The following is a 26,170-nucleotide window of genomic DNA, read 5'->3' as shown; positions in this document are numbered from 1 at the left end:
CAGGGCTTAATGAATCTACTTCATCGAAAGAAAATGGTCCCCCAAATTTCCATTCCGTTCTCATGACAACTAGTACTCCATTGTTGCCATAGTAACCAGCTGAAAAGCATTAGTCTAAAAACAAGCTGTCTGATTGGGTGGCTGTCAGAATCCATTAGCCACCACACAACATGGAGAAGGCTGCTCTGCCATCACCCTGGCCTGTTTCTAGCTTCCAGTGTCTCAGCTTTCCCAGGAGCTTCCCGCAGAACCACATGCTGGGAGGAGAACCCATTTCAACAAGTGTCTAATAATTGCACCTCAATGAATGCAAGACGATTTGTTGTCTAAAATCTGAGCTATGCAGTACTGCAAGAGAAGCACACCCTCTCTGATACTCTTCTGCAATAACATCAAGGCACACACTCCTCACAGCCAAAACCACTTACTGGTCACCGGCAGAGAGCTGACGTCTTTGTGAGGCGATGTACTGACAAGCTGAATGAAGGGGGAGTTTTGAAGGTTATATGAAGTTTGCATGAAGACATATAAACTGGCATTTACAACATTAAAATGTCGTTGTCAGGTTCATTTGTTTATGTGTCTGAGTGTTTTGCGTGCATGTATGGCTATGCATCACAAGCATGCCTGGTGACCTCAAAGACCAGAAGAGGTCATCAGATCCCTTGGAACCGGTGTCAGGGATGACTGTGAACCATCATGTGTGTACTGGACACCAAACCATGTCCTCTGCGTGAGCAACAAGTGCTCTTAGCCACTGAATCATCCTTCCAGCCCCAATGTCTTGTTTTATTTTTTGAAACAGGTTCTCACTATGCAGCCTGGGCTGGCCCAGAAGCTTGCTATGTGGTATGGGACAATGGTCTGTATTCTGTCAATTATATTTTAAATAAACCCTGATTGGCCAGTAGCCAGGCAGGAAGCATAGGTGGGACAACCAGACAGGAAGTAGAGGTGGGTCAAGGAAAACAGGAAAAATGTGGGAAGAAGGAAGTCCTAGTCTGCAGTCATGACCCAGCCACAGTAGTAAGATGTGACTGCCTCACTGACTAAAGTACGGAGCCACGTGGATAACATAGACAAGAATAATGGGCTAGTATAAGTTATAAGAGTTAGTAAGAAGCTTGAGCCAATAAACCAATCAGTTTATAACTAATGAAGACCTCTGTGTGATTTCTTTGGAGCTTAACAATTGAGGGAACCAGGTAGGACCTAAACCTCTGACAACAGCTATGTAGACCAGGCTAACCTCAGACTCAGAGATCCACTTGTCTCTGCTTCCTGGGTACTGGAATTAAAGGTGTGCCTGACCATGCCAGGCCTCAGGGTCTTATTTTAAAACCTGTGCTTGCTTAAAGCTGTTGCACCTTTTAAAGACATTTTCCCCCACCTGATAGTTTTCCTTGCTCAAAGCGAACAGTCCAGGTATTCATAGACATTCCTAGAATGGTCCTAGAAGCAGAGATGCCTAGAATGTCCTGCTCCCATCCCAAGCCCCGCCCCCATCCTCAACCCTTCCTCTAGTTGGTAACACTTTTAATTGGCATGCACTGTTGGGAAAGATGTTTTAAAACGCCCAGCTGTGGGCTCTCAGGAAATACAAATAGAGAAGCCGCCAGCGGGCAGCACCAGCACCACTAAAGTAATGGGTACTAAAATGCAGCCTGGCACAAGGGTGAGGACAGGAAGGGGTCTTGCCCTGACGCTGCTTTTCAGATCACTCACAATTAAGAGTTTGCAATGCTTTTATGAATTCAGCAAACATTTCATAGCTCTGGCTGTAAGTGCTCAGTGTGTGTACATAGATGGATGACAACAAGATGGCCCTTCACAGTTTATACGGACTAAGTAGGTCCTGAAAGCCTGTATTCAAGATGGGACCGTTCTGTCATACAATGGAAATAGTGGGGTGCACCAACCCCAAGCAGAATTTGGTGCTGCCATTGCTGTGGGATGCTCCAGGTTCTGTGCTAACAGCACCAACGTTAGCAAAACCAGGCTGAGACACTGGAAGCTTACAAGACAGAGAGGATGTAACTTGGGGATACATGTCCATCCACTCATAATCAAAATGGAGGCTCTGATGCAAAGCCTGAGGGCCCTTGTCTAAAGCATCTGGACAATGCTGGGAGGGGCAGGCTGGGGAGTCCTGAAAAATAATGGCTGAGATTAAGGAGGCAGGGGAAAGGCAGAGTGGGTTATGATAGAAGATGGCGGGCTGCGGCTCCTGTACCACCCGAAACCACCATTGGGCAAGGGTCTGGGAATTAAAAAACACACAGAGACATGGGTCACTCTTGAAACAAGAATGCCAATTTTATTGTGTTCCAGGGCAGCTTATATAGGGCTCTCCTTGACTAATGGCCATGCCCTAGTCTCAGGATTTTTCAGCTACAAGCCCACCAGAAACCACTCCCCTGCCATCAGATACCCATGAGGGTCTTGTGCCCAGAGCAGCTGTAAGCACAGGAAAACAAGCTGTTTACTCCAGCAGGCAAGGGATCATAGAAAATTCAGGGTCTGAGAGTCTGCAGTCCCCAACAGCAGGTGAGGAAAAACATTCAAGACACAAGGAACAACATGGGCTGTGCTGATGATCCAAAGAGTCAGTGAACAATCATGAAAGGTGGCTGGGGTTGGACAGGGAGTGACAAGAATTGTATACCCCCCCCCCCGACAACACACTACAGTGTTCATTACAAAACACAACCTTCAGTCATTAAACTATGCACCAATGCACCATGTACTATTTTCTATGCTCCCCAATGAATTTAATATGATTTAAGTGTGAATATATAGATAGAAATAACTTGTGTTTGGGGTTGGGAATGTTAGTACAGGAAACCTAATTGTATATGAGATTCAAATGGAAGATTTTGATCCCACTAACAAAACCTCAGTGTCATATGCGACAGGTGGGAAAGAGAAAGAAGTAGGACCCAGTCCCTGGTGGTGAGCCACATACCGAGAAATGTGGGCAAATCATCCAGAGTATTTGGAAGTCGAGTCATGGGGCGAGCTTTATGGAAAACATCTGCACTGCACCCAAGGGGAGTCAAGCAGGCTACTTCACAGGGTCTCCTGAATTACCTGGCCAGGCACCACTGCGACTATCGGTGAGTGGCGGGAATTATTGGCAGATCTGTTCTGAGCCTCCAGAGGAAATTCAGTTTTGCTTTTAAGAAAGAATTTTGTAATAGTTGTTCCCCGTCTTCTTAAACCCTCTCACAGGAGCAGAAGTGGAGGCACAGCTGGCACCAAGAGGACACTTGTTACTTGTTAGTGAGAATTTAAATTTTTTATAGTGAGGGGAAGTGCAAACGCCACTGAACTAGATCATTCAGGGAAGCTCTCTGACCCGGAATATTAACAGACCCACGTGGTCTCTTCCCAGCCACTTAGAAACAAAAGGGCTCCTACCAATATTCATCATCACGGCTGGCAATAATTACCTCTTTGCTGTCTCAACTCCACAGAGTAACAGAGCCCAATGCTGACATGACACGGTAAGGTTGGGCCGAGCCTGAACTGAGACCTCAGAGCATCCATGGGTTCAGAGGTGACTTCGGGGCCAATGAAGGAGATTCCGAGCACAGGGCTCACAAGGGCATAGACACGATTTCCACGCCGTAAGGAGATAGAGAGCCCTACTATGGGTCTGTATGCCAGAGTCTCGGGGATTTCAGTTGGGAAGGAAGCTTATTCTCCATAGATCAACTTCTAAGCTGTGTTATCACCATCCTTGTCCTGCGGAGGGGAGGGGAGAGGAAGGGAGAAGGAGAGAGGAGGAGGAGGCTTCTGAAAAGGTTAAATGGCTGTAGGGGAGAAATTCAACATTTACCCAGGTAAGTCCTATTAGGGGGGGCTTCACATTAGGGGTACTCAATGTTTAGAAGGTCTGATCAGGTGTAAATAAGCTTAATTTTAGTATTTGTTCCGCCTTTACCATAACCCCATGATAACGCCATCAAAGACTTAGTTGAAATATTCAGAGATGCTCCTGGAATCCCCCAAGGTAAGAACCAGTGACCGAGTCACTTATACCATGTGATTGCCATGTGGCAGAAGGTTATCTTCCCTGGAAGGCTAATATGTAACCTGCCTTTCCTTCTGTGTAAGTTTTTTAGATCAGAAGAAAGGAAGGATACTAAGTGAATAAACCAAGCATTCTTTGACATGAGCAAATGTCTATGCTAACCTCAACTTCCCAAATGGAAGCTAACCCAAAAAGGAAGTCCCTTCCCTTGTCCCTCCTTTCTTGTTAAATCATAAGTCATGTGTCACACCTCAGAAGGTAACAAAGGAGAGAAAGCATCTTTTTATTCCTTTTGAAGGTTTGAAATCTCATAGCCCTTCAGGATCATGAATAGCTTAGAAGCCTGGAGTCCACTGTGGGAACCAACCACATTTTACCCCAGGGACCCCGATACAAAGTACAAAGCTGAGTTCCATAGTACTGGTGCAATGTGGGTGATCCCCTGAAGTTCAATGCCGTTCTGTCCCATGGGTGACAACAGAAAACGACAGAAAAGGGGGTGTTTGGAGCCTAAGAAGGCAGAGGAGTTGGTAGGTAACAACGGTTACAAGGTAAGATTTGGAGATTAGCAGTTCTCAAAGTCTAATCCTTGGGCCTGCCACGTGGGTGATTCCGGGAGAAAGCTGCTGACCTGCCTACAAAATCCGGAACTGCTTTAGTGGGCAGCGTCAAGGTGCGTGAGTCACATCCTCAACTTTGAGAATCAGTTCCCTAGGTTTAAGGTTCTCAACCTGAGATGTGTGAACTTCAGTGAGGAAAAACTGTAGCCTGGGGGACAGAGAGATGGCTGCTCTCCAAGAGAGCCATTCCAAGCAGCCAAGTGGCAGCTCACAACCATCTGTAACTCTGGTTCCAGGGAAGCAGAAAGCCTCTTCAGTCCTCCACTGGCACCAGGCATGCACATGCAGGTGCAGACATGCTGCAGGCAGAACATTCATATGCATATAATTTTTTGAAAATTAAACAAATGAAAAACCTACAGCCTCGTTTTCCTTTACCACTCACAAAAATGTAGTCCATTCTTCTATTGCAGAAGGCAGTACAGGTATGATCATTATCAAGACCAAGTGTTACATCTTGATAGCCACTGTATCAAGGCCCAGGCATGGCCACTCACTCCTTTAACCCCAGCACCCAAGATGCCGAGGTGGGAAGATCGATGTGAGTTCAAATCCAGCCTAGTCTACATAGCAAGTTGCAGGCTAGCCAGAGGTACACCTGAGACCCTGTCTCAGAAACAAACACATGCAGTATCACAGATTTCAGAATACTTTAACAGGGACAGCGAGATGGACCAGCTGTAAAGGCGCCTGCTCCCAAGACTGACAACTTGAGTTTGTCCTTGGGCCCACACAGTGTATAGAGAAAAAGTGTGTGCATGCACATGTGTGTGTGAGTGTATAAAGAGAGAATGTACATTTTAAATAGATTAAATATTTTTTATAATTTTATGTCATAATTTATAATGTCATAGGTTTTAGTGTAAAAAATATATGTCTAGTCTAGAAGGATTCCAAAGAAAACTGAGCAAAGGCTTAGAGAAGAGAAAATACAGAGTAAAGCAAGAGTTCAGTTTGACCGAAAACTGAGATAAAGCAAGGAAACTGATCCTTCGAAGTGGACCCTTCCCAGCAGGCTCTGCAGAGCTACTGACTCGGAATTTTTTTCTTTCTTTTTTTTTTAGAAAAAAAACCCACAAAAACAAAGTAGACATATAAATCACTAGGGTTGGAGAGATGGCTCAGTGTTAAGACATATATATCTATATAGATATATTGATATAGAGATAGATAGATAGATAGATAGATAGATAGATAGATAGATAGACAGATAGATAGATAGATTGATTACTTTGTCAGGGTAGGAAAAGCCGCTGAAATTCAAAGATACCAAAAGCAAGAGTCCAGATAGAAGACAAGATTTCTAAGAAAGTTGAAAAAATAAAAACTCAGCAGTTGGGTCTGGAGAGCTGGCTCAGTGGTGAAGGCCATGTGTGACTTACTCTTGGAGAGGACCCGAGTTCAGAGTCCAGCACCCATGTCAGGAGACTCACCATGCCTGAAACTCCAGCTCCAGAGCATCTGGGATCTGCCCCCTGCTCTGGCCTCCACAGACCCCTGTTCTCACGTGCACAAACCCACACCTGTGCACATCATTTTCAAAGTTAAAAAGTTAAAGAGACCCTGCTGAGGCCTTACCATTGAAAGAGAAGAATCAAAATGACTACAAAGCTTCAGGGGTCCCCACGGAAAAACAGGAAGGAGGTCAGCTGAAATGGTTTCAGGGGAGCATGGAGTTGAAAACACCCCAGTGTGGTTGCAGCAAAGACAAATGTTCCTGCGGAGGAGTGTCCCCACAATGGGGTGGTGGTGGGGAGAGCAGTTATCCTGAAGGTCCCTTGGGGGTTCCAATGAACCCCTGAAATTACAGTATAAAACTCTGTGCTCACGGATATTGGGAAAGAGATGTACATTTTTCAATGCAAACTCGATGCACATGGATTCCCACCTCCGTCTTGAAGACATGCTATCTGTTTGCCCCTCCAAGTGCCACAAGCCAGGTGTCCCAGTAACTTTTCAGAGGGAAAAATATTTATTTGGGTTCACAGTTTCAGAGATTTTAATCCATGGTAGGCTGGTTCTATTGTTTTGAGGCCAGAAAATTAAAGCTGTTTCTCACATGGCCATAAAAAGCAGAGAGAAAGGCCAGGGACCCACTATTCCCTTTAAGTACTGGCCTCATGACCTAGCTTGCTCTCTCTAAGTCTCTCTTCCTACTGTAGACACCATAGGCTGAACGCCAAAACTGTCTACCTTTGTAAGAGCCGAACAATAGTAGAAGGTAAACCCTCGCATCTGAAAACTGGAAGAAGGAACATGCATCTCAAAATAAACCAAAAACGTCCACGGGTGAAGAGAGGCAATTGCAGTATCCCAGATGGCCGAGTCTGCCGAGGGTTAACTACACAGTCACCATCTCAGGAAACAGTTTAGAATGTCTTGGTTATAAATCCGGGCATGGTGGCACATTCCTTTAACTCTAGCACACTGGAGAACACCGGGTAAGACAATGGGACTGGAGAGAGGGCTCAGCAATTAAGAGTATTTGTTGCTCTTGCAGAGGATCCAGGTTGAGTTCCTAGCTCCCACGTGGTGGTTCACAAGCACCTGTCTCTCCAGTTCCGGGTCTGACATCCTCTTCTCACCTCTGAAAGCGCTGGAAATGAACGCGGTACACACACATCACCAGAAACACTGTAAAGTTCAGTGGAAGTCATAGTCCTGTTTCTTGCTCTTTTCTTGGGCCAGCTGACTGAATATCTGTTTATACAAGGATGGTCCAGAAATCCTCACAGGAAACAGTGAAAATGGCCATTTTAAAGTAACTGAGGCTCAGCTGGCGTTCCCGCCGTCTAGTGGGTGGGAGCTGGGTTGCTTTTATAGCGCCCTCTACTGGGTACCACCAATATACTCTTATTCTCAGGCTCGCTAAAAGATTCCCAATTACCCTTATTTATTTATTTTAATGGAAAACCTCTTAAAAAAAAGTTTGACTGCTTAAAGAGGTCACCTATCCCTAAGAGAGGGGGGAGGGGAAGGAGAAGGACAAGGAGAGAAGGAGGAAAGGAAGGAGGAAGATGAAAGAATAAAGACAGAGGAGGAAAAAGAAGAAAGAAGGAGGAGGGAGAGGGAGGAGGAGGAGGAGAAGAAACACTACCAATCTCCAAAATACAAATAGGATACCAAAATGCCCTCCAGATCTCTCTGTGTAGTCCTGGCTGTCCTAAAACTTACTTTGTAGACCAGGGAGGCTTTGAATTCACAGGGATCGGCTTCTCTCTGCCTCCCAAGAGCAGGGATTAAAGGCGCCGCCACCACCCACCAGCTGCTCTGGAAGTACAACCCTTGGCCTGCAATACCAGTAACTGAAACCTTGCTGGAGATACACACTGTAGGGCTCTCCACACCCACTAAGTTACTCTCACGTTGTCTCTGCCCACAGGAGATTCTGATAGACGGTGAACCAGTCATCCACAGGCAGGTTTCTTGAAACCTGAGAGTCACAGCTCAGGCAAAATGTGAAGGGAAGATTTAAGTGTAACAAGTCTGAGATCTGTTTCTTGCTGTAGTGGTTACAGGCCTTTCTAGCGTCTGGCTGGCTGTTTGGCTGGCTGGCTGGCTGCCAGAGTGCTCAGAGCAAGCTCTGCGTACTGATAGTCCCCAGCGTTGGCACAGTTAAGGTCCCACAGTTACTGTGTGAACGAGCGGCTAGCTGAGTGAACACTGGAACACTGCAAAGGAGCCGTTCACACCCCCTTCTGCTTCTGCTTTGGGCACAGCAAACACTGAGCCTAGAGAGCCACTGAGACCAATGTGAGCCCAGAGGGATTGGAGTGTCCCTCATAGACACAGGTCAACCAGCTGCACGCCTGCAATCTCAGATCAAATCAGACTTTCAAACAAGACCGCATTCCGGAACCACGCTACAATTTCCAGACCAGCAAAAATGCACACTTATCCTTAGGGACAAAGTTAGCGAAAGGACTGTCTTCCTCCCGATGGCAGGTCCCGCTCTTTCTCTGCACTCGGGGCGCACTCGGGGCACGTAACTTACAAATACAGTTTAGTGGCTAGTCATTTACCAATCAAAGTTGTGGCCATATTAGGTATGTTTTAAAGGTTAAACAGAGATATATTTTAGATAGATGTTCTCCATACACTACAGAGAACAATAGAATATGTATTTTTTTTTAAATAACGTAAGACTTTTCATGACAGTGAGGAGCCGTGAAGCGTGCACTCCAAGGCAGTTGCTGCCAGGACCCACTCTGAGCCAGCCAGTGTTCAGAGCCCCGGCTCATGTGGAGGAGAGGGTTACCAAAAAGGGCCACTATTTGCCTCCCTCTGTTCTTCAGCATTGATATCTTACAGATATTATATGGCTTTCAACTTAAAGCACCCCCAAAACAGGCCGTGTCATCCAAACCAGATTGAGGAACCAGGCGGATAAGTCACGGTGCGTCCACTAACGACGCCGCGCGGGGTTGCACAATACCAAGGGAAGTCTCCACAACAGAGGAGCTCAGCCAGTCCGTTTCTTCTGACTCATTTCCTCTGGAGAACTTACTCAGAATAAATCCGGCACGGGGCCACAGAATAATTATATTGGTAACAGGAAGCCAGCAGAAAAGTAAAAGAGGAACAGCAAAATCACTCTGCCTACAGGGCTTCTGCAGAGGATTAGTCGCCTAGTGTGGCTTTTAAGTTCTCATTTAGAAAGGAAGGGAGGAAGCCCGGATCCTTAAGACTTTAAAGAAGGAAAAAAAAAATCAGAGACTAATTTAATGCTCTTATACACTAATTAGGGAAAAAAAACACACAAAAAACACACACACACACACAAAAAAAAAACACTAGCCAGGCAGTGGTGATGCACGCCTTTAAACCCAGTACTCAGGAGGCAGAGGTAAGTGGATATTTGAGTTCGAGGCCAGCTTGGTCTACAGAGTGAGTTTCAGGACAGCCAGGGCTGTTACACAGAGAAACTTTGTCTCAAAAGAAAGAAAGAAAAAAACCTAAAAAAAAAAGAAAAGAAAAAAAGCAAACATAATCTGATATGGGAATCCCCTCAGTATGCTGTGAATATGTTTTATTGCCATTGGTTAATAAAGAAGCTTCTTCAGGACAGAAATGTAGAGAGAAAGTAGGCAGAGTCAGAGAGATGCCATATAGCCAGCCACCAGCACACCAGTACTGATAAACCACGAGCCTCGTGGCAAAATATAAAATAATAGAAATGGGTTAAGATATACGAGCTAGCTAGCAATGCGCTTAAGTGATTGAACAAGCAGTGTTTCAATTAATACAGTTTCTGTGTGATTATTTGGGGCCTGGGCAGCTGGAAACGAACACGCAGTCTCCGTCTACAACAATCTCTAATTTTTAAAAAATGTATCACAAAAATACACCGTTTTAGTTTGCTTCCTATTGCTGTGATAAACACTGTGGCCAAAAGCACTTTGGAAAGGAAAGGGTTTACTTGAACTTGCGGGTGCCAGTCCTTCATCGAGGGAAGTCAGGACCAGAGCTTGAGGCAGGAATTGAAGTGGAGACCATGCAGGAATGTTGCTTACTGCTGGCTTTTAGGCTTGCCTTCAATCACGTATCTAAGACCCACCTACCTAGGGATGGTACTGCCTACAGTGGTCTGGGCTCTCCTACATCATCAGGAATTAAGAAAATACCCCACAGATATGCCCACAAGCCGATCTGATGGGGGCAGGTCCTTAGCTGAGGTTACCCCTTCCCAGATGTGTCAAGTTGACAGCCTGTCACAGCTTGGAAAGATTTTTATCTGAATTAGATTTTACAGCTAACTTTATCTGTTAAATACAGTCCTGCTTTGCTGTAGCTGGCTAAAGGGTGTGGACTCATGATGGGTGGGACACCATTACACTCACCCCAATAAGGGCGACGTGAACCTTGTCCTGTTTTCTTGCCTTACTGAAAATGACCTACTAGTTGAGAAAATAAAACCAAAATAAAAAATGGTTAGTGTCGGATGTGGCTTTCCTCAAGCTGGAGCGAATCACTGGGGCATGCTCTGGCTCCCTGAAACACAAGGTGAAGAAGGCACGGAGCAAAAGTAGATCCGTGGAACACAGCAGAAGGGACAGGAAAGGAGGGGAGAAAGGAAAGCAAGGGAAACAGACAACAGCAAAGGGGGAAAAATAGCCAGAAGCAAGAAGGGAAAGTCATAATATTTACATAGACTATCTTGTGTCAAGATGGAAAATGGCTCTGTTTTGTTTCAAATCTAAAGTTAAGCCTAAGATGAAAAAAAAAAAAAAAAACCTGAGGAATGCTGAGAACAGGAGAAATAGTCTTCCTTGGGGAAAAGCCCAGTTGGTTATCCTATACAAGAGCTCAAGGGACTGAGCAGGTTGTATTTATATATTTAGGAGTGTGTGTGTGTGTGTGTGAGAGAGAGAGAGACCAACTAAAAAAGTCACCATGGATGTGAGAGAGGGCAAAGAGGGTTCATAAGAGGTGTTGAGGTGTTGGAAGGAAGACAGCGAAGAGAAATTCTTTATTATAATTCCAAAAATTTTTAAAAATTAAAAACTGAAAAATCCCTTATAAGCATAAAGATCTATTCCTTAAAACAATTCACAGGTCTCTAAACATGCTAAGAACTATTTTTAAGACTGCTTTAGGACAGGGGCTACAGTGTCAGCGACCCAGTCCTCCCTACAACGTGGAACTAGGCTCGCTCTCCGGCACCAAGAAGGTAAAACAGAGGCTGGGGACATAACACTGAGATCCTGCATTTGCCCAGCGCCCATAAGGCCGTGATTCTGATTACAAGCAGTGCCAAAAGGGGGCACAAAAGTAAAAACAGGGCCTTGGGAGCTTAGTCCAGTGCTCCAATGTGGGTCTCTGTCTCTATCTCCACCCATCGCCAGATGAAGGTTCTATGGTGATATGGAAGATATTCGTCAGTGTGGCTATGAGAGAAGGCCCATGAAGAGCAGGAGGGAGAGCATGAGCAAGGAAGTGAGAACCACGAGGGGTGCGTCCACCCACGGAGACAGTGGGACTGATCTAATGGGAGCTCACCAAGGCCAGCTGGACTGGGACTGAACGAGCATGTGATCAGACCAGACTCTCTGAATGTGGCTGACAATTAGGGCGGACTGAGAAGCCAATGATAATGACACCGGGTTTTGATTCTACTGCATGTACTGGCTTTTTGGGAGCCTAGTCTGTTTGGATGCACACCTTCCTAGACCTGGATGGAGGGGGGAGGGCCTTGGACTTCCTACAGGGCAGGGCACCCTGACTTCTCTTAGGACTGGAGAGGGAATGGGAGGGAAATGGGAGAATGGGAGGAGGTGGAAATTTTTAATAAATAAAAATAACTGAAAGAAAAAAATGTAAGGCAAAAGAAATACAAAGATGTAACATTCAAAAACAAAAAAGGTAAAACAGTCAGAAATCAAATTGACTACATTCCAAGGTAACCCAATAGTTTAAGATGGTAGACATATAATCCGGCTAATAAATTATAAATAACGAGAACATCCACACTTTGTAACCTCTGTCATTCAACCTATGTAGGAAGTAAGACACAGACACAGTCACAGAGAGCAATTTGAGCACACCTCTGTGTTATCGACAGAGCAGCCCAATAAAAGGGCAGTGGCGTAGATCTGAAATGCCGCTATCAACCAACCATAAAAAACTAGGAAGCACGAGTCATGAAGATCTGGACACACTGAGTGTCATCTAGGTATCCATCTGTCTGTCACGGAGTGCAGGGGTTCCTCAGGCTCGATGAGAAGGAAGAGAACATGAGAATTCACATTTAAGTCAGGGAAGAGTGGTTCCCCTTTTATTGATAACCGTTTTCCCGTCCATTTCCAACACGACTTCACATACACGGCCTTCTCACACCCCACCCGAACCCTGGGAAAAGGCAGCCTATGTTTTCTTGGCCCCACTTTACGAAGTTGAGGCAGACACACCAAAGTAACAGACTCCCATACTGCGGGCTAGACTTTAGCATATATATGTTAGATTATATATATATATATATATATATATATATATATATTATTATCTAAGTAGGGGAGTGAGCAGGAGGGTAAGTCCCGGTTTTTTTGTTTTGTTTTTGTTTTCTCAGAAGGTAAATTTTCCAGTATACCAAGAGCCTTGGCTCCCCAGTTAACAATCTGGCTTCATTAGAACATATTCTCCCAAAAGACATGGTCAGAAACTAGGCTGGTCCACATAAAAACAAAGCCAAAGCCACTAAGGGTTCATCTACTAACCAATACCACCTTAAAACATGACACTCCTCAGTGGACCTCCAGACAAACTCAGTGTTGGATACATTTCCAGTTACCCAGAATTCATCAGGCTGTGGTTTAGAAGTAACAGTCAGAGAGGCAGGTCAGGGAAAATGTGCACCCTTCCTCTGCGATCGGCAAAGCAGGCACTACAGACCATCTCGGTCCTGCTTCCAGAGGGCGATCCGAGGAACACATCACTTCTTATCTTGAACATATGGGCAGCTTGTATCTGTGTGTATACATGTGTCACCGCTCCCCTGGAGGCCCCCGTCCTGCCTTGTGACTTTCAGCTGCAGTCTGGCTCAGCCCCGTTGTTCCCTGGTGCCCAGGAATGGTAAAAGACTTCAGATCTACCTTGGGAAGCAGAGCAGGAAGAGGAGGATGCAGATTTATCCCCACAGGCCATGCCTGTCAAACAAGTCAAAAAAGTTGACTCCCCCGAAGCACAAGAGCTTGGCTAAGGGGGAAAGAAATGCTAGAAGAAACAGAGGAGGTGGCAGAGAGGCCCAACCTGCAGGATGAGAGGCCCTGGAAGGGGAAACCAACACACAGACCTAAGAAGCCGGTATCGACGAAATGAAGAGCTCACCTTGGCATCTCCTGTGCCCAAGGGAGGATGCCCACCAGCTGTGCGCTGGTCCAGGTGTCTACACCTGAGTCTAAATGTAACGTGTGTGGGGGCCCCACAGGAACCCACAACCCAGCCTTCCTAACTCAGGAGGCTCTTGGAGAAGAACCCTTCAAACATGTACAATAAAATTTGCTTGATCAGAAAATATATATATAGAGAGATATATAATTATAAAACTTTATTGAGGAGCTTCAAAATTAAAGTATCAGTACTCTTCTTTGCAGGGACTTAGGAGTCTGTGCTGTCTCATTAATATTCATATCTGCTTTCTGTTCTTTGTAAATATCTCTTGTATTACTCAAAAATATGTTTAAAAATAAATATACAATTCAAATAGGTATACATTTGACAATTTTAAGTATGATTATATATGTGTGTGTGTTTTATTTACATTCCTCCATGGTCCACTGAAGTCTTTATTTTTTTAGGTACCTAGGGAGCCATATCATTAAGGCTAATGGTGGTTTTATCCAGAAAAAAAAAAAAAATACATACCAAGAGTTATTTTTCAGGTTTTCGGCAAAACACAAAAGGAAGGAAAATGATTTGGCTCTTAATTCCAAATGCTTTCAATTTTTAAATGTAAGGTCACTATAATAAATGTTGTCTGTATTTGTATAGAACCTGGAGAAAATGCAAACTTTAAACTTTCTGTTTAAAGAAAACTGACTTAATTAGCTTATGCGGAAAGGGGAGATCCAGAACACCGAGCCAGCACTTGCCCGGGCCTTGGAGGGCTCCACGGCTGCTGGTGTGGTCCTCGTGCTCTGTGGTCACCCCTTAGGACAGTGGCTCCACACGACCACGGCCAAAGCCTTGCTCTGACAGGACATTTACGCAGCTCTGAAGGACATACCCAGCAAGTACGAAGGATATAGCCGATGGTGACAGCTCGATTCTTGGTGGCTTCTTTTCCTTCTGAATCAATAAGCTAGAAACGATCCCCACATGGCTCTGTCCGCTTCCTGTGACACACACAGGAAGTACACAGAGCAGCCTATCCCCAGATGCGTGGCACTGCATCTGAACATAATCGCAGAAGGCAATAAACCAGGTCCAGACGTGCTAACGGGCTGACTGGACTGGACATGAAGACAACTGATTTGTAGCAAGCACGAAGTATCAGGACCATCATTTTGACTTTATAAAAGCTGTGCTGTGCGAGAAACTAAAACATGGCTACAGACACATGGCTGCAAGCTTTCTAAACCTGAGAGTAAGCAGACATGAGCAAACACAGTTCGGTAAAGCAGCGGCATCAAGTGGGTAAATCGGGGTGGAGAAACCCTGCATGACGGCTTGGCTGACTCCAAACAGAATAACACCAAACATTCTGAAGATAAGAGGAAGAGTGTGGCAGTCACCTGAAAAGAGCCTGTGACTGGTTATTGCCATAAGGGTCAATACCAACCAACCAATCATCTCCACTTCACCACCTGGTGGAAATTCCTCACCCAGATTCTAATTACAGTATAATACTAATTAGATTACTTGTAAAACTGGTTAATATGGGCGTTGATGAAAGTCAAACAGTCCCATCTGATGTCTGATCCTGGCTGCTCTTCAGACACACAGAGAGAATATGTTGAGAAGTGCGTTAGGGCACAATGTTCAGAATAATAACAAAAAATCTAGACAGATACATGACAGATCGTTAACTATTCCAGCTACACGAGAGACAGGACAACCAGGACATGGGGATACACAGTAGCCATGGCACTTCCTAGACGACTCTTTGGAGATTCCATTCTTGGTCTTCATTGCTTCTGAAGTGTGCAACATGATTAGGGAGGAGCTGTCTTCAGCTCAGTTCGGGAAGAAGCATGAGTGAACGTAAGTTCTAGTCACAAACCACTGTTGCCTTCAGAGCAACTAAGAACACTGTATCCAGTCTGGAGAATCCTTGAGCTAGCTCCTGCTAACCTTTGGATCCAGGTTTCAGACTCGCAAACACTTTGGGGTTTTTAAGGGCAAGGGAGAGTTCATTGAGGAAGGAAATAAAATGGGAGTCTCTCTCGGATTTCTTTGACTCAAAAATGACAACGATGGTGAAGTGGGGCTCTGGGCGGGTCAGGAAGTAGGTGCTCTGGACTTTGTCATCATAGAAGTGGACCACTTTCTCTAAGCTGTTCAGGTCGGATGTCCGGTCTGTCATGATCATGATGACATTGGGCCAGTGCATGACAGGCCTGTCACTGGGCAGAGACACTACGGCTGGGTACTGGTCCACTCCCTTGGGGGCCTCTCGATAGGAATGTGGGTGATGGTAGCCATGACCCTGAAAGCTCTCTGAGCCTCGGTTGTCAAAAATTAAGGACACATTGGCAGCATCATATTTCCTGATGAAACTGGAGATCTTCCCAAAGAGGTCTGGGTTAGCCTTTGCCGTCAGCGCTTTCATTTCTGAAGCAGTCGTCTGTCGGCTCAGTGCCTCGTGGAAGTAAAAGCTAAACTTGGCCAGGAGCATGGTTTTGAGTTTCATCAACCAAAGGAAGAGGTGTGGGGGCTGAACGGCCTTCTGAGACTGCCCTCCGAACAGGTGCTTCTTGGTCTCCCGCTGCTTCTCAAAGGTCTGGCCCCAGCTCTGCAGCTTCGTGTGAGCGTTGTGCAAGGTCACCAGGGAAGGCAGGAACTTCCACTCGGAGATCTGGGCCTGGGCCCTCAGGAGATGGCTCAGCACGCCCACTTCCAGCTGGAAACTGCTTTCCAGAGGGCTGAGGATAGGGTGGTGAAATCTAGAGGGGAGGGGATGGACAGAAATCAGTAGCAATGTTACTTCACAGGGAGAAACCTTCAAATTAACAAAACAGCAAGAGCATAAACCCAGACTAGACCGAGGGACAAGTGACGCTATTAGTCAGGGCCAGCCTGGGCTCAGAGGGTCTAGAGTCGGTGAGTTTGTTTGTTGTTGTTTTTACAACTCGGACATAACTTGGGCATTTCATCTTATTGTCCTAAGAAAATACCCTTTATTTTGTGGTTTTTCTTTTTAATAAAAGTAACTAATTTCTTTCCAAATAAGGAGAAATTACATTGGCTGTAGCCATAGCACTGGTGTTACCGTGTGTGCGGTGTCTTCCTGTACACGACAGCCACAGCACTGGTGTACAGTGTGTGCGGTGTCTTCCTGTCCACAACAGCCACAGCACTGGTGTACAGTGTGTGCGGTGTCTTCCTGTCTACGACAGCCATAGGACTGGTGTACAGTGTGTGCGGTGTCTTCCTGTCCACAACAGCCATAGCACTGGTGTACAGTATGTGCGGTGTCTTCCTGTCCACAACAGCCACAGCACTGGTGTACAGTGTGTGCGGTATCTTCCTGTCTACGACAGCCATAGCACTGGTGTACAGTGTGTGTGGTATCTTCCTGTCTACGACAGCCATAGGACTGGTGTACAGTGTGTGCGGTGTCTTCCTGTCCACAACAGCCATAGCACTGGTGTACAGTATGTGCGGTGTCTTCCTGTCCACAACAGCCACAGCACTGGTGTACAGTGTGTGCGGTATCTTCCTGTCTACGACAGCCATAGCACTGGTGTACAGTGTGTGTGGTATCTTCCTGTCTACGACAGCCATAGGACTGGTGTACAGTGTGTGCGGTGTCTTCCTGTCCACAACAGCCATAGCACTGGTGTACAGTATGTGCGGTGTCTTCCTGTCCACAACAGCCACAGCACTGGTGTACAGTGTGTGCGGTATCTTCCTGTCTACGACAGCCATAGCACTGGTGTACAGTGTGTGTGGTATCTTCCTGTCTACGACAGCCATAGGACTGGTGTACAGTGTGTGCGGTGTCTTCCTGTCCACAACAGCCACAGCACTGGTGTACAGTGCATGCAGTGGGCCCCAGCTGTCTACATGGGTGCTGGTGATCAGAACTGGCGCTCTTACCCATGAAGCCATTTCTCCAGCCCCAAAGTAACCATTCTACTGTGAGAATTCTGTATTTCCTGGAAACATACAGAGGGAGCTGTTCAGCATGATTAACTGAACCCCAAAGTGCCAAACGGCTGCGTGCTGTTTAATGAGCACATAGAAATGGGGTACAGGGACCTTCCTGAGACTGGAGAGATGGCTCGGAGGTTAGGAGCACCGACTGCTCTTCCAGAAGTCCTGAGTTCAATTCCCAGTACCCACATGGTGGCTCATAACCATCTGTAATGAGATCTGATGCTCTCTTCTGGTGTGCAGGCAAAACATGCAGACAGAACACTGTATATATAATATATAAATAAATGTTTAAAAAAAAGAATGAGGGGAAACCCAGAGCCTGTGGGCTGACAGATTCTCACACTCTCCACACTCACCTGGAGCTGTACTTCTTGAGGATGGTATCCAAAATGCCGACCAGCTCTTCCGTGTTGATGAACTTCTGTGTGCTGAGGGCGTACATCTTCTCATAGAAGTCCGCGATCTCCATCCGGGCCTGAACAAAGAAACAGAGCTGCTCTGACAGGTGGGGCAGCAGCTCCTCCACATGAGGAGCCGTTCCTCCCGGGGCACCTCGGCCTGTGGCCACCTTCTTCAGCTCGTTATGCAGGGACGTGTAGATGGTGCGGATGGAGTCCTTCCTGCTGAAGAACGACTGGCCCCCTGGGAAGCAGACAGCAGAAGCACATGACAGGTGAGGAAGGGAGCGGGAGGACCTGGCACCTCCCAGCCCCCACATGGAAAGTACTAGAACCTGTGGAGCTCAGCGAGCTTGGACTGAGGATTGGGGCACGGACACCCAAGTCAGCACCTCACTGAGGAACAAGTCAAAATTGAGCACTTGCTACAAATTCATCTCACTCATGTATCAACTCCCCTCTACTCCACTCCATGGACATTCAAAACTTCTTTAGAATCATTACCCTGAATCTTTTTTTTAAAAAGCTCTCCTTTTTTATAGATACTTTTTTATAGATACACACAAGGATTATCAAACACTTCCATTAGGACTGGTAGCCCAGAGCACATTGTTTGCTCTTCAGAGGTGCAATTGTCTTGAATCTTATCTTTCAGGCTGTGCCAGGAAATGAGAATGAATGCTCACACATCTTTTTAAAAAAGAACACACACTGGGATCTCAGGGCGGGGGACTGCAGCGCTCTTGACAAGGCTGACAATGCAGGCGTCAGAATAAGCACCACACTGTGAATTATTAAGGCCAAGAACCAATTATAAGTAACCGCTGCTCTGGCGTCAAGGAAACCTGAGCAGGCATCAGAGATGCTACATTGTTGCTGATGGTTGAAAAGGACCAAACAGCAGAGGCATTGCTTACCTACTTGTGACTTTGTATATGACTAACTATGTTTCTAATCACAGGTATCTTCTTAAGCATTAGACCCCCATCAAAGAGACAGAAGCGAGACTAGTAGAATGAAAAGAAACAGGGAGAGCTGACAGGGCAATCTCTACAAATGCACAAACGCCTCAGAGACTTTTGTTACCTTCAGAGCGCTTTCGTGAAATGAAGTTATTGCTGTTATAAATATATTAAGATTGAAAGTTAGAAGGAATTTGAAAAATATCCACTTAATTATTTATTTCAGGATTTTTTTTTTTACTTCGCTTCTTGGCTTATGTCTCAAGAAACAAACCTTACACCCCTTATTACCCAGATGATCCAGGTTTTAACACCAAAAGTCTGATCTCCCGGGAAAACCTTCATCCAGATGTTTTGTTGATCTCGTTATTGTCTAAGCTGGAAATGAACCGACTGACACCGTGACACAGGGCGCAGCTCTACATCTAAAGGCCCCTGATCTGGGAGCTCTACTTCATTCCGATCCCTAACTCTATAGAAATATTTTCTCTCATTAGCATGGGGTATGGCTACACTAACAGCGGGGATAGTTCTCAGAAGTCTGTCCTCCGTGTCTGTATTCTGATTTTGTAGTGATCGGTATAGAACAGTCATCTGTGCCCATGTCTAGAACAAACATCCCCTACATTAGGAAGGTAGTAAAAATGTCATACAGAGATAGTTATGACAGCATACACCTATAACCCCAGAGCTCAAGAGACAGAGGCAGGAGGATCCAAAATTCAAAGATCCTCAGCCACAAAGTGAGTTCTGGGTCAGGCTGCACAATGGGAGATTCTCTGAAAATGAAACTGCAGTATCAGAAAGCATCACACAAAAGCCAAAAGGTTTACAAATCTAAAGGACAACTTCAAGTCCTCACTGCCAAACTTAAATACTGTGTGATATTCAAACCACCTAGCTCTTCTGAGCTTTAAATGCTGTTACTGTCACCGTAAAACCAGAATTGTTGAAAAGACAGAAGAGGCAGCACTTTGAACAGTCCTGGAAGGAAGAATATACTCGGTCTTGCTGGTCCCTTTCTTTCCACTTTATAATTGAGCTTGGGAAATTCTATGGTAAATTACTATTTAACAGGCAGATAGGTGACCTTGACTCTACACCCACTGTTAAACAAAAAAACAAACAAAGAGGTGGTCAAAGCAAAACTTGAACTTTGCACTGAAAAAGTAAAGCCTACCCTCCTCTGAGCAGAGGGGAACAGAAATACAGCACAAACGCAAACAATACCTTTCCAGGTCTACCCACACCAGTCACCAGCAGGGAAATGCTCCAATTCCAGCTCTTTTCTCAAAACTTTTGGCAAAACAACCCCATCTCTTGACTCCCTACCCTCTAATACCCAATAAGGACTAACCTTCCTTCCTCCTGGGGAGCAACAGAAACACCCAACTCATTTACCTTTCTAGTACTTTCAATTTATAAATTATGATGTTTCAGGTTTTTTTTTTTTTCCAGAATGTTCTAGTTATCAACGGCCATTATTTTTTCCAAGATTTCAACCTTTTATCTCATATGAAATTTAAATCATAAAGAACATGTTAACCATGCTGGGCGGTGGTGGCGCACACCTTTAATTCCAGCACTCGGGAGGCAGAGGCAAGCGGATCTGTGTGAGTTTGAGACCAGCCTGGTCTACAGAGTGAGTTCCAGGACAGGCTCCATAGCTACAAGTTTTCTGAGAAACCCTGTCTCAAAAAAAAAAAAAAAAAAAAAAAAAAAAAAAGATAAGAAAAGAAAAAAGAAAAGCATGTCAAGCATCCTGAGCACTGTCAAACTTTGTTAAACTTCTTTAAACTCCCATTCTCGAGTGGCAGGGAGGTGGACAGTCTCAATCCTCCACTGTGTCCACTCAGCACATTTTAATCACTGTTCTTTTCCCAAAATTTTTCTGGCCTCAAAGCAAAGATAAGAGTCATGCCCAGTTTTTCAGGACTGATCCACGACAGTGACAGAAGACTCCCCTCAGGTCTGTCCTTTGGTTAAAGGCCCATGCTTGCATTTTAAATCAGGACCAGCAGCTGGAGCTTCAGACAGAGGTCAAAGACTCCCCCCCCCCCCCCAGGCGAAGTCTCACTTTGTTGCCCAAGCTGACCTTGAATTCTCCACACTCCTGCCTCAGAGCACGTTGGACCTCGACACTGGTTTAAACTCACTTGCTATTCGCTAACCCAGTAGATCTTACAGAAAGAATGAAGAGGTAAGATACATCAACCGCCTTGCTACAGTGATCACTTCATAAGGTATATCAAGACATCAAGTTGGAGAGCCTGAGACTACATACAATTTTTACTTGTCTATTATCCCTTCAAAAAAAATGTAAAGACTAGTCAGACCATGCTTCTTTTTGTTTTGTCTTTCGAGGAAGGGTCTCACTATGCAACCCCAGGTGGCTTGGAACTTTAAATGAGGTGGCCTCAAACTCACCTGTGCCTGACTCCTGAGGGCGGATTAAAGACATGTATCACCACCATTCCCAAACCATGTTTCAGATTTTTAGAGTATGCATAACTGTTTCACTTTGCTTAACAAAGAAAACCATATGAACTGCAAAGCGATTATAGAACATGGTACTGCTTTAAATAACATTTTTTCCGTTCTCTGATCATCATAAAGTCCAATTGCAATCACATTTGCATCACTATATAAATACAAACATGTTAAAGTTTAAATTTTGAAATAACTATCACTTGAGTGTGTAAGTCAGGAAGTATTTAAACTGACATTTTCAGAACATTATTAGATGAGCCCTAGAGTCCCCAGGCATGTTTCACAGTGTGAACTGGTATGTAGTCAGTCAACCGCAAGCCAGGTCCCTGCGGCTCACCTACAAGACAGCTGAAATTCAAGCAGAACTCAGCACTTTACACAATAAGGGTCACTTCATGCAGCCAACCAATGACAGTAAAGGACTTCTAAATTTTCAGAGCCGAAGTGCCCAGCTCTCTTTACACAGAAACCTGGTGAATATGATTTAAACTTAGTGCAGACTTTATTTGTTTATTTTTGCTGGGATCCACAAATGGACTTCAGGAAACCCAGCTGTTCTCTTATTCTCTCCTTCTGGTTATAAATATACATATATTTGAGGGGCGTAACTTGGCAACTTTTAATACATTTGTATGGATGACCTCAAACAACAACAAAAAGTTAAGAATCATGGCATTTGAGTCAATATTCACTTTTTATAGGTAGGAAAGCCTCAAACAACCCACACTGCCAGAATATTATGTACTTTAAGTGTTACAGCTAAAATACATATCATATACATACACGAAAATAAAGTATATGAATTATAATACATGTGCAAGTTTTAAATAAACTATATGTATACATCTGATGTGATAACTCGAGGCAGGTGTTCAGGTTTGAGATCTATCACCTACAGCTACAAATGCATGCACAATTCACTACACTGTAGAAAACGGAATTGTAACACTGAATACCAACCGCATATTTGTGTGAGGTAACACTGTAGAGAGAAAACTAGAGAGGGTGAAATCCCTGGGCACTTTTTGCCAATAAACATCACACTAAGTTACAAGTCATCTGAAAAACTACGTAAATTATAATCTCAGGAAGCACTTTCTCTTGAGTGCTTCCCAAGCCTTCAGTTAAGATCCCTGGCAACAGAAAGGGATTAACTCTCTGTGTAACTGGCGCTCACTCTCACCTTAATAATCTTTTATGGCATGGATGTGTGCCTTCCATTCATGAAAGGACCTTGAACTTTTAATAAGTAACAAGTCAAAAAGACGCCAAAGTACTAAATCTAGCCCAATCCTCTGGAAGGCAGCTATCATTTTCCATAATTATTATAAATAATACTTTGAATGCATAGCCCTTGGCTTTTATGTATTACTTCCTTATCAACTGATACCAATTGTTTCTTGGGATAATCAGTTAAGAGTTCCTGCCGTCTTATTTTCAGGATTAAGATTTACTTGAGGACGAGCAGTGTTTCCTGCCCAGGATCCACTTACTCCTTCATTTACTAAATATGCACTGAGGTACTACGAAGAGGGGACATGACGCCACTTGTGTAAGAGGCCAGACAAAAGTCGTATTTATTAACCTAACTAGGTTCCATGGCCTGGTTTTACTCCTCAGTCCACAGTGTCACTAGTTAGAACGGGGGACGCAGAACTTGGTTAACTTGTCATTTATGAAACCGATCCATGCACGCACGGTTCAAAAAACCCAAGGGGTTTGGGGCATGCCTAGCAAATAGCATCCACCCAGTCCACCAAGGCAGCAGCGGCGGCGCAGGGCGGTGGGCGGGGCTTGCGGCAGCCGCGGGAGGGGGAGGGGACGGTGGGAGGAGACCTGGGCAGAGCGGAGCCCGCGGCTGGGAGTGACAGGACACCCGGGCCACGGCCGACCGGGGAGCGAACCCCCTTTCCTTCCTCCTCAAGGGGCGGGGGCGGGGCGGAGGTACCTAGTTTCTGCCCCAGGTAGGTGAGGCTGTGATAGACCTTCTCGGCCGCGGCCAGATGCGCCAAGGCCGCCAGTAGCGACAGCCAGCTGCCCCCCGCGCTCTTGTTGACCTCTCGTTCCTTCTCCACATTGTCCTTGGCCTTGTCGTAAGAGAAGATGCCCAGGTGAGAGAAGAACGTCTCCAGCACCGCCTGTTCCACCGGCACCGGGGCGGCTAGCGGGATAGACTCCCCCATGCGACCTGCGCGCCAGCCTCCACCCACGTGGCTCCGCTCACACTTCCGGGTTCCGAGGGGACGCGCCTGCGCTGTCGCGTACGTGCGCGCGCCGGGGGCGGGGCCGGCGAGCTGCCGGGTGGCGGGTTGCTCCGGGACCTCGCGGAGGGCGTGGCGGAGGCGGAGGGTGGAGGAGGCTCCCTAGCTTGGCAGTCGGAGACCCGCTACAGAGCGCGAGGCTGTCACCTCCAGGCCCCGTGAGGTCTCCTGCACCCCAGTCCCCCTTGAGACTCTTTAGCGCGGATGACGTCACGCGGGCTTGACGTCAGCTCTTGCGTGGACATCGGAGTCCGAGGCCTGATCAGCGTTTACACCGATGGAGGTTGTTAGGTGGAAGCCTGACTGTTGATGACTCGTCGCCTGGTTTTCATCCCTACACACGCCATCAGCTAACACCTGTCTATGCCAGATCTGTCTGTGTGGGTCCGCCTCCAGGGCTACACGGCACCCTTCACCTTGCCCATCCCTCACAAACAATGTGAAGCTTCCTGGTGGGGTCCTCAGAGTCAAGGATAAATTCACATAAACCGGTGCAATTTGTCGTGCAGGTTCTTCACAAATTCATATGACATGTTAGGACCTGCAGCTCAGTTCACGTATGTTTGTGTCTGCTATCTTAAAATGCTGCCCATGACCCACTCACTGTTTTTTTTCTTTGCATATTTTGTATTTTAAATATATGTGCTTATTTTACACAAGTCACACTGAGTGTAGGTGTGTGTGTGTGTTTATATGTCTCTATCCCATCAGTGATGAGCTGACTTGGGCAAGAAACTAGAGTCTACCTGCCATTGTAACTCTTCGTAATGGAAATGGGGATGTTCGTTGGTCAATTGAAAGAACTGCCTACCTTCGGGTTCCCCCCCCCCCAACTACAGCTGTTATGTCATCACTACCTATGGGTTCTTTTTAATATTATTATTAATAACAATTATTAATTATTTTCAGTCTCTTTGTTTGTGTTTGTTTTGGTTACTTGAGGCACAGACACACTGTGTAGCCCTGACTGGCCTGGAAATCTCTTTGTAGACCAGACTGGTCTTGAACTCACAGAGATTCGTTTGCTCTTCCTTAGAACTGCAGGGATTAAAGGCTTGGCCACCGTGCCCAGCTCATTGGTACGTTTTAACCAGTAACTAATCTAGTTTCATAGACTGCATTTGTTTTCTGTCCTCAAGAATGTGCTTGGATAAGTTCAAGCCTTTTATTGTCTATAAGGCAGGGCTTTATGCTTGACAAAGGTAGCTATGGTTAAGGGAGGAACAATCATTTTTTGAGGACTCAGAGAAGCTTCCTAAGAATGTGCTATTCATGAAGAATGAATGAAAATTAAAAGTCAGAGTGTGGTGCTGACACCCACGCCAACAGACAATGACAGTGTTCATTCCCAGCATTACCCGAGAACACAAGAAGTCCTTAGATCAGTGGTTCTCAACCTATGGGTCGCAACCCCTTTGGGGGTCAAATGATCCTTTCATAGGGGTCACATATCAAATATCCTGCATATCAGATATTTAAATTACAATTCATAACAGTAACAAAATTACAATTATGAAGTAGCAACGAGATAATTTTATGGTGGAGTCATCACAACATGAGGAACTGTACTAAAGGGTTGCAGCCTTAGGAAGGTTGCGAACCACTGCCTAGATGATAAAGGCAACGTTATAGTCACTGGGGGAAAGAAACTTAGGGAATAGTGAAGGACACATGATTAAATGGGAAAGACTGTCTACTTGCTTCCTGTAACAAAGTGTACATTTAAAAACCATAAACTAGGAAAAGTAAGCATGACTAGGTCTAAAGAAAGAAAATCTTGCAACTATAAATGCATTGGAATAACTTATAAAGAATCAAATTGACTTGCGGTATAGAAAAGTCAATATATTGAAATTAAATATAAAAACTAGTGAGCTTCACGCTGACATTTCGTGCATGCATATATCGTGCATTGGCCGTGTCCACCTCCCCTTTCCTCTCTCTTGCCCTCCCCTCCCTAACTCCCTCCCCTTGCACCCTTTCACTCCTAACGGTTCCTCTTCTCTTCTGTTATCCTGAGAAAAACAGTTTGCAGGATATGCCAGACAAAGGGCTAATGTTTTAAGTTTTAGTGGACTGAGACCGCTCTCTAGCCAGTAAAAAGAAGAGGCATTAGATGGCCACGCAGGCAAGAGCACTTGGTGCCAAACCTGAGGCTCTGAGTCGGATCCTGGGAACCTACCTGTTACAAGGAAAGTACTTAGTCCCACAAGTTGTCCTCTAATTTCCACCTGAGCATACACATACACCCACACACAAAACAAATACATGTCTGAAAGGCTAGGAATGTGCTCACTTAAGAGAAATATAAAACACAGTTTTTATGCCCAGCTTCACCCATCAAAGAAATGCAAGCTTGATGGAGGAAGGTCATTGGTTAATTATAATAAACCAACTGCTTGGCCTCATAGCTTAGAACATAGGGGGGAGGAGAAAACAGAATAGGATGCTGGGAGGAAGAGGAAGTGAGGTCAGACTCTGCTCTGCTTAGAGAGGGACCGGACAGCTCTGCTCTCTGGAGCAGAGACACCATGCTCTGCTCTCCCAGGCAGCTCCAACCCACGATGGACTTAGGCTAGAATCTTCC

At 45.5% G+C, this 26,170-nt stretch overlaps 1 protein-coding gene across 1 annotated transcript; it reads right to left on the bottom strand.

Annotated features, from left to right (window-relative positions):
• Positions 1-13,684: 13,684 nt before the first annotated feature.
• Kics2 (KICSTOR subunit 2) lies at positions 13,685-23,505 on the bottom strand. Its single transcript, XM_050131868.1, has 3 exons — positions 23,271-23,505; positions 17,829-18,114; positions 13,685-16,256 (listed from the first exon to the last, which is right to left on the bottom strand). Exons 1-3 carry the CDS (start codon positions 23,503-23,505, stop codon positions 15,440-15,442), a joined length of 1,338 nt encoding a protein of 445 aa, XP_049987825.1. The 3' UTR covers positions 13,685-15,439.
• Between the last annotated feature and the right edge of the window lie 2,665 nt (positions 23,506-26,170).

This window comes from Alexandromys fortis, unplaced genomic scaffold (assembly GCF_014885135.2).
Source record: "Alexandromys fortis isolate MF-2015 unplaced genomic scaffold, M_Fortis_MF-2015_v1.1 scaffold_371, whole genome shotgun sequence".
NCBI lineage: Eukaryota > Metazoa > Chordata > Mammalia > Rodentia > Cricetidae > Alexandromys > Alexandromys fortis.
Note: the sequence above shows the minus strand (reverse complement) of the source record. Positions and strands in the feature narration are given on the sequence as shown.

Bases quoted from the DNA above. Each gene is read 5' to 3' on its own strand.
- Kics2 (XM_050131868.1), bottom strand. From the start codon at position 23,505: ATGGGGGAGTCTATCCCGCTAGCCGCCCCGGTGCCGGTGGAACAGGCG. The intron at 18,115-23,270 runs GTACCTCCGCCC...TCTGCTTCCCAG, and splicing joins CTACCTGGGGCAGAAACTAG to GGGGCCAGTCGTTCTTCAGC. The intron at 16,257-17,828 runs GTGAGTGTGGAG...CCTCCCCTCTAG, and splicing joins CTCAAGAAGTACAGCTCCAG to ATTTCACCACCCTATCCTCA.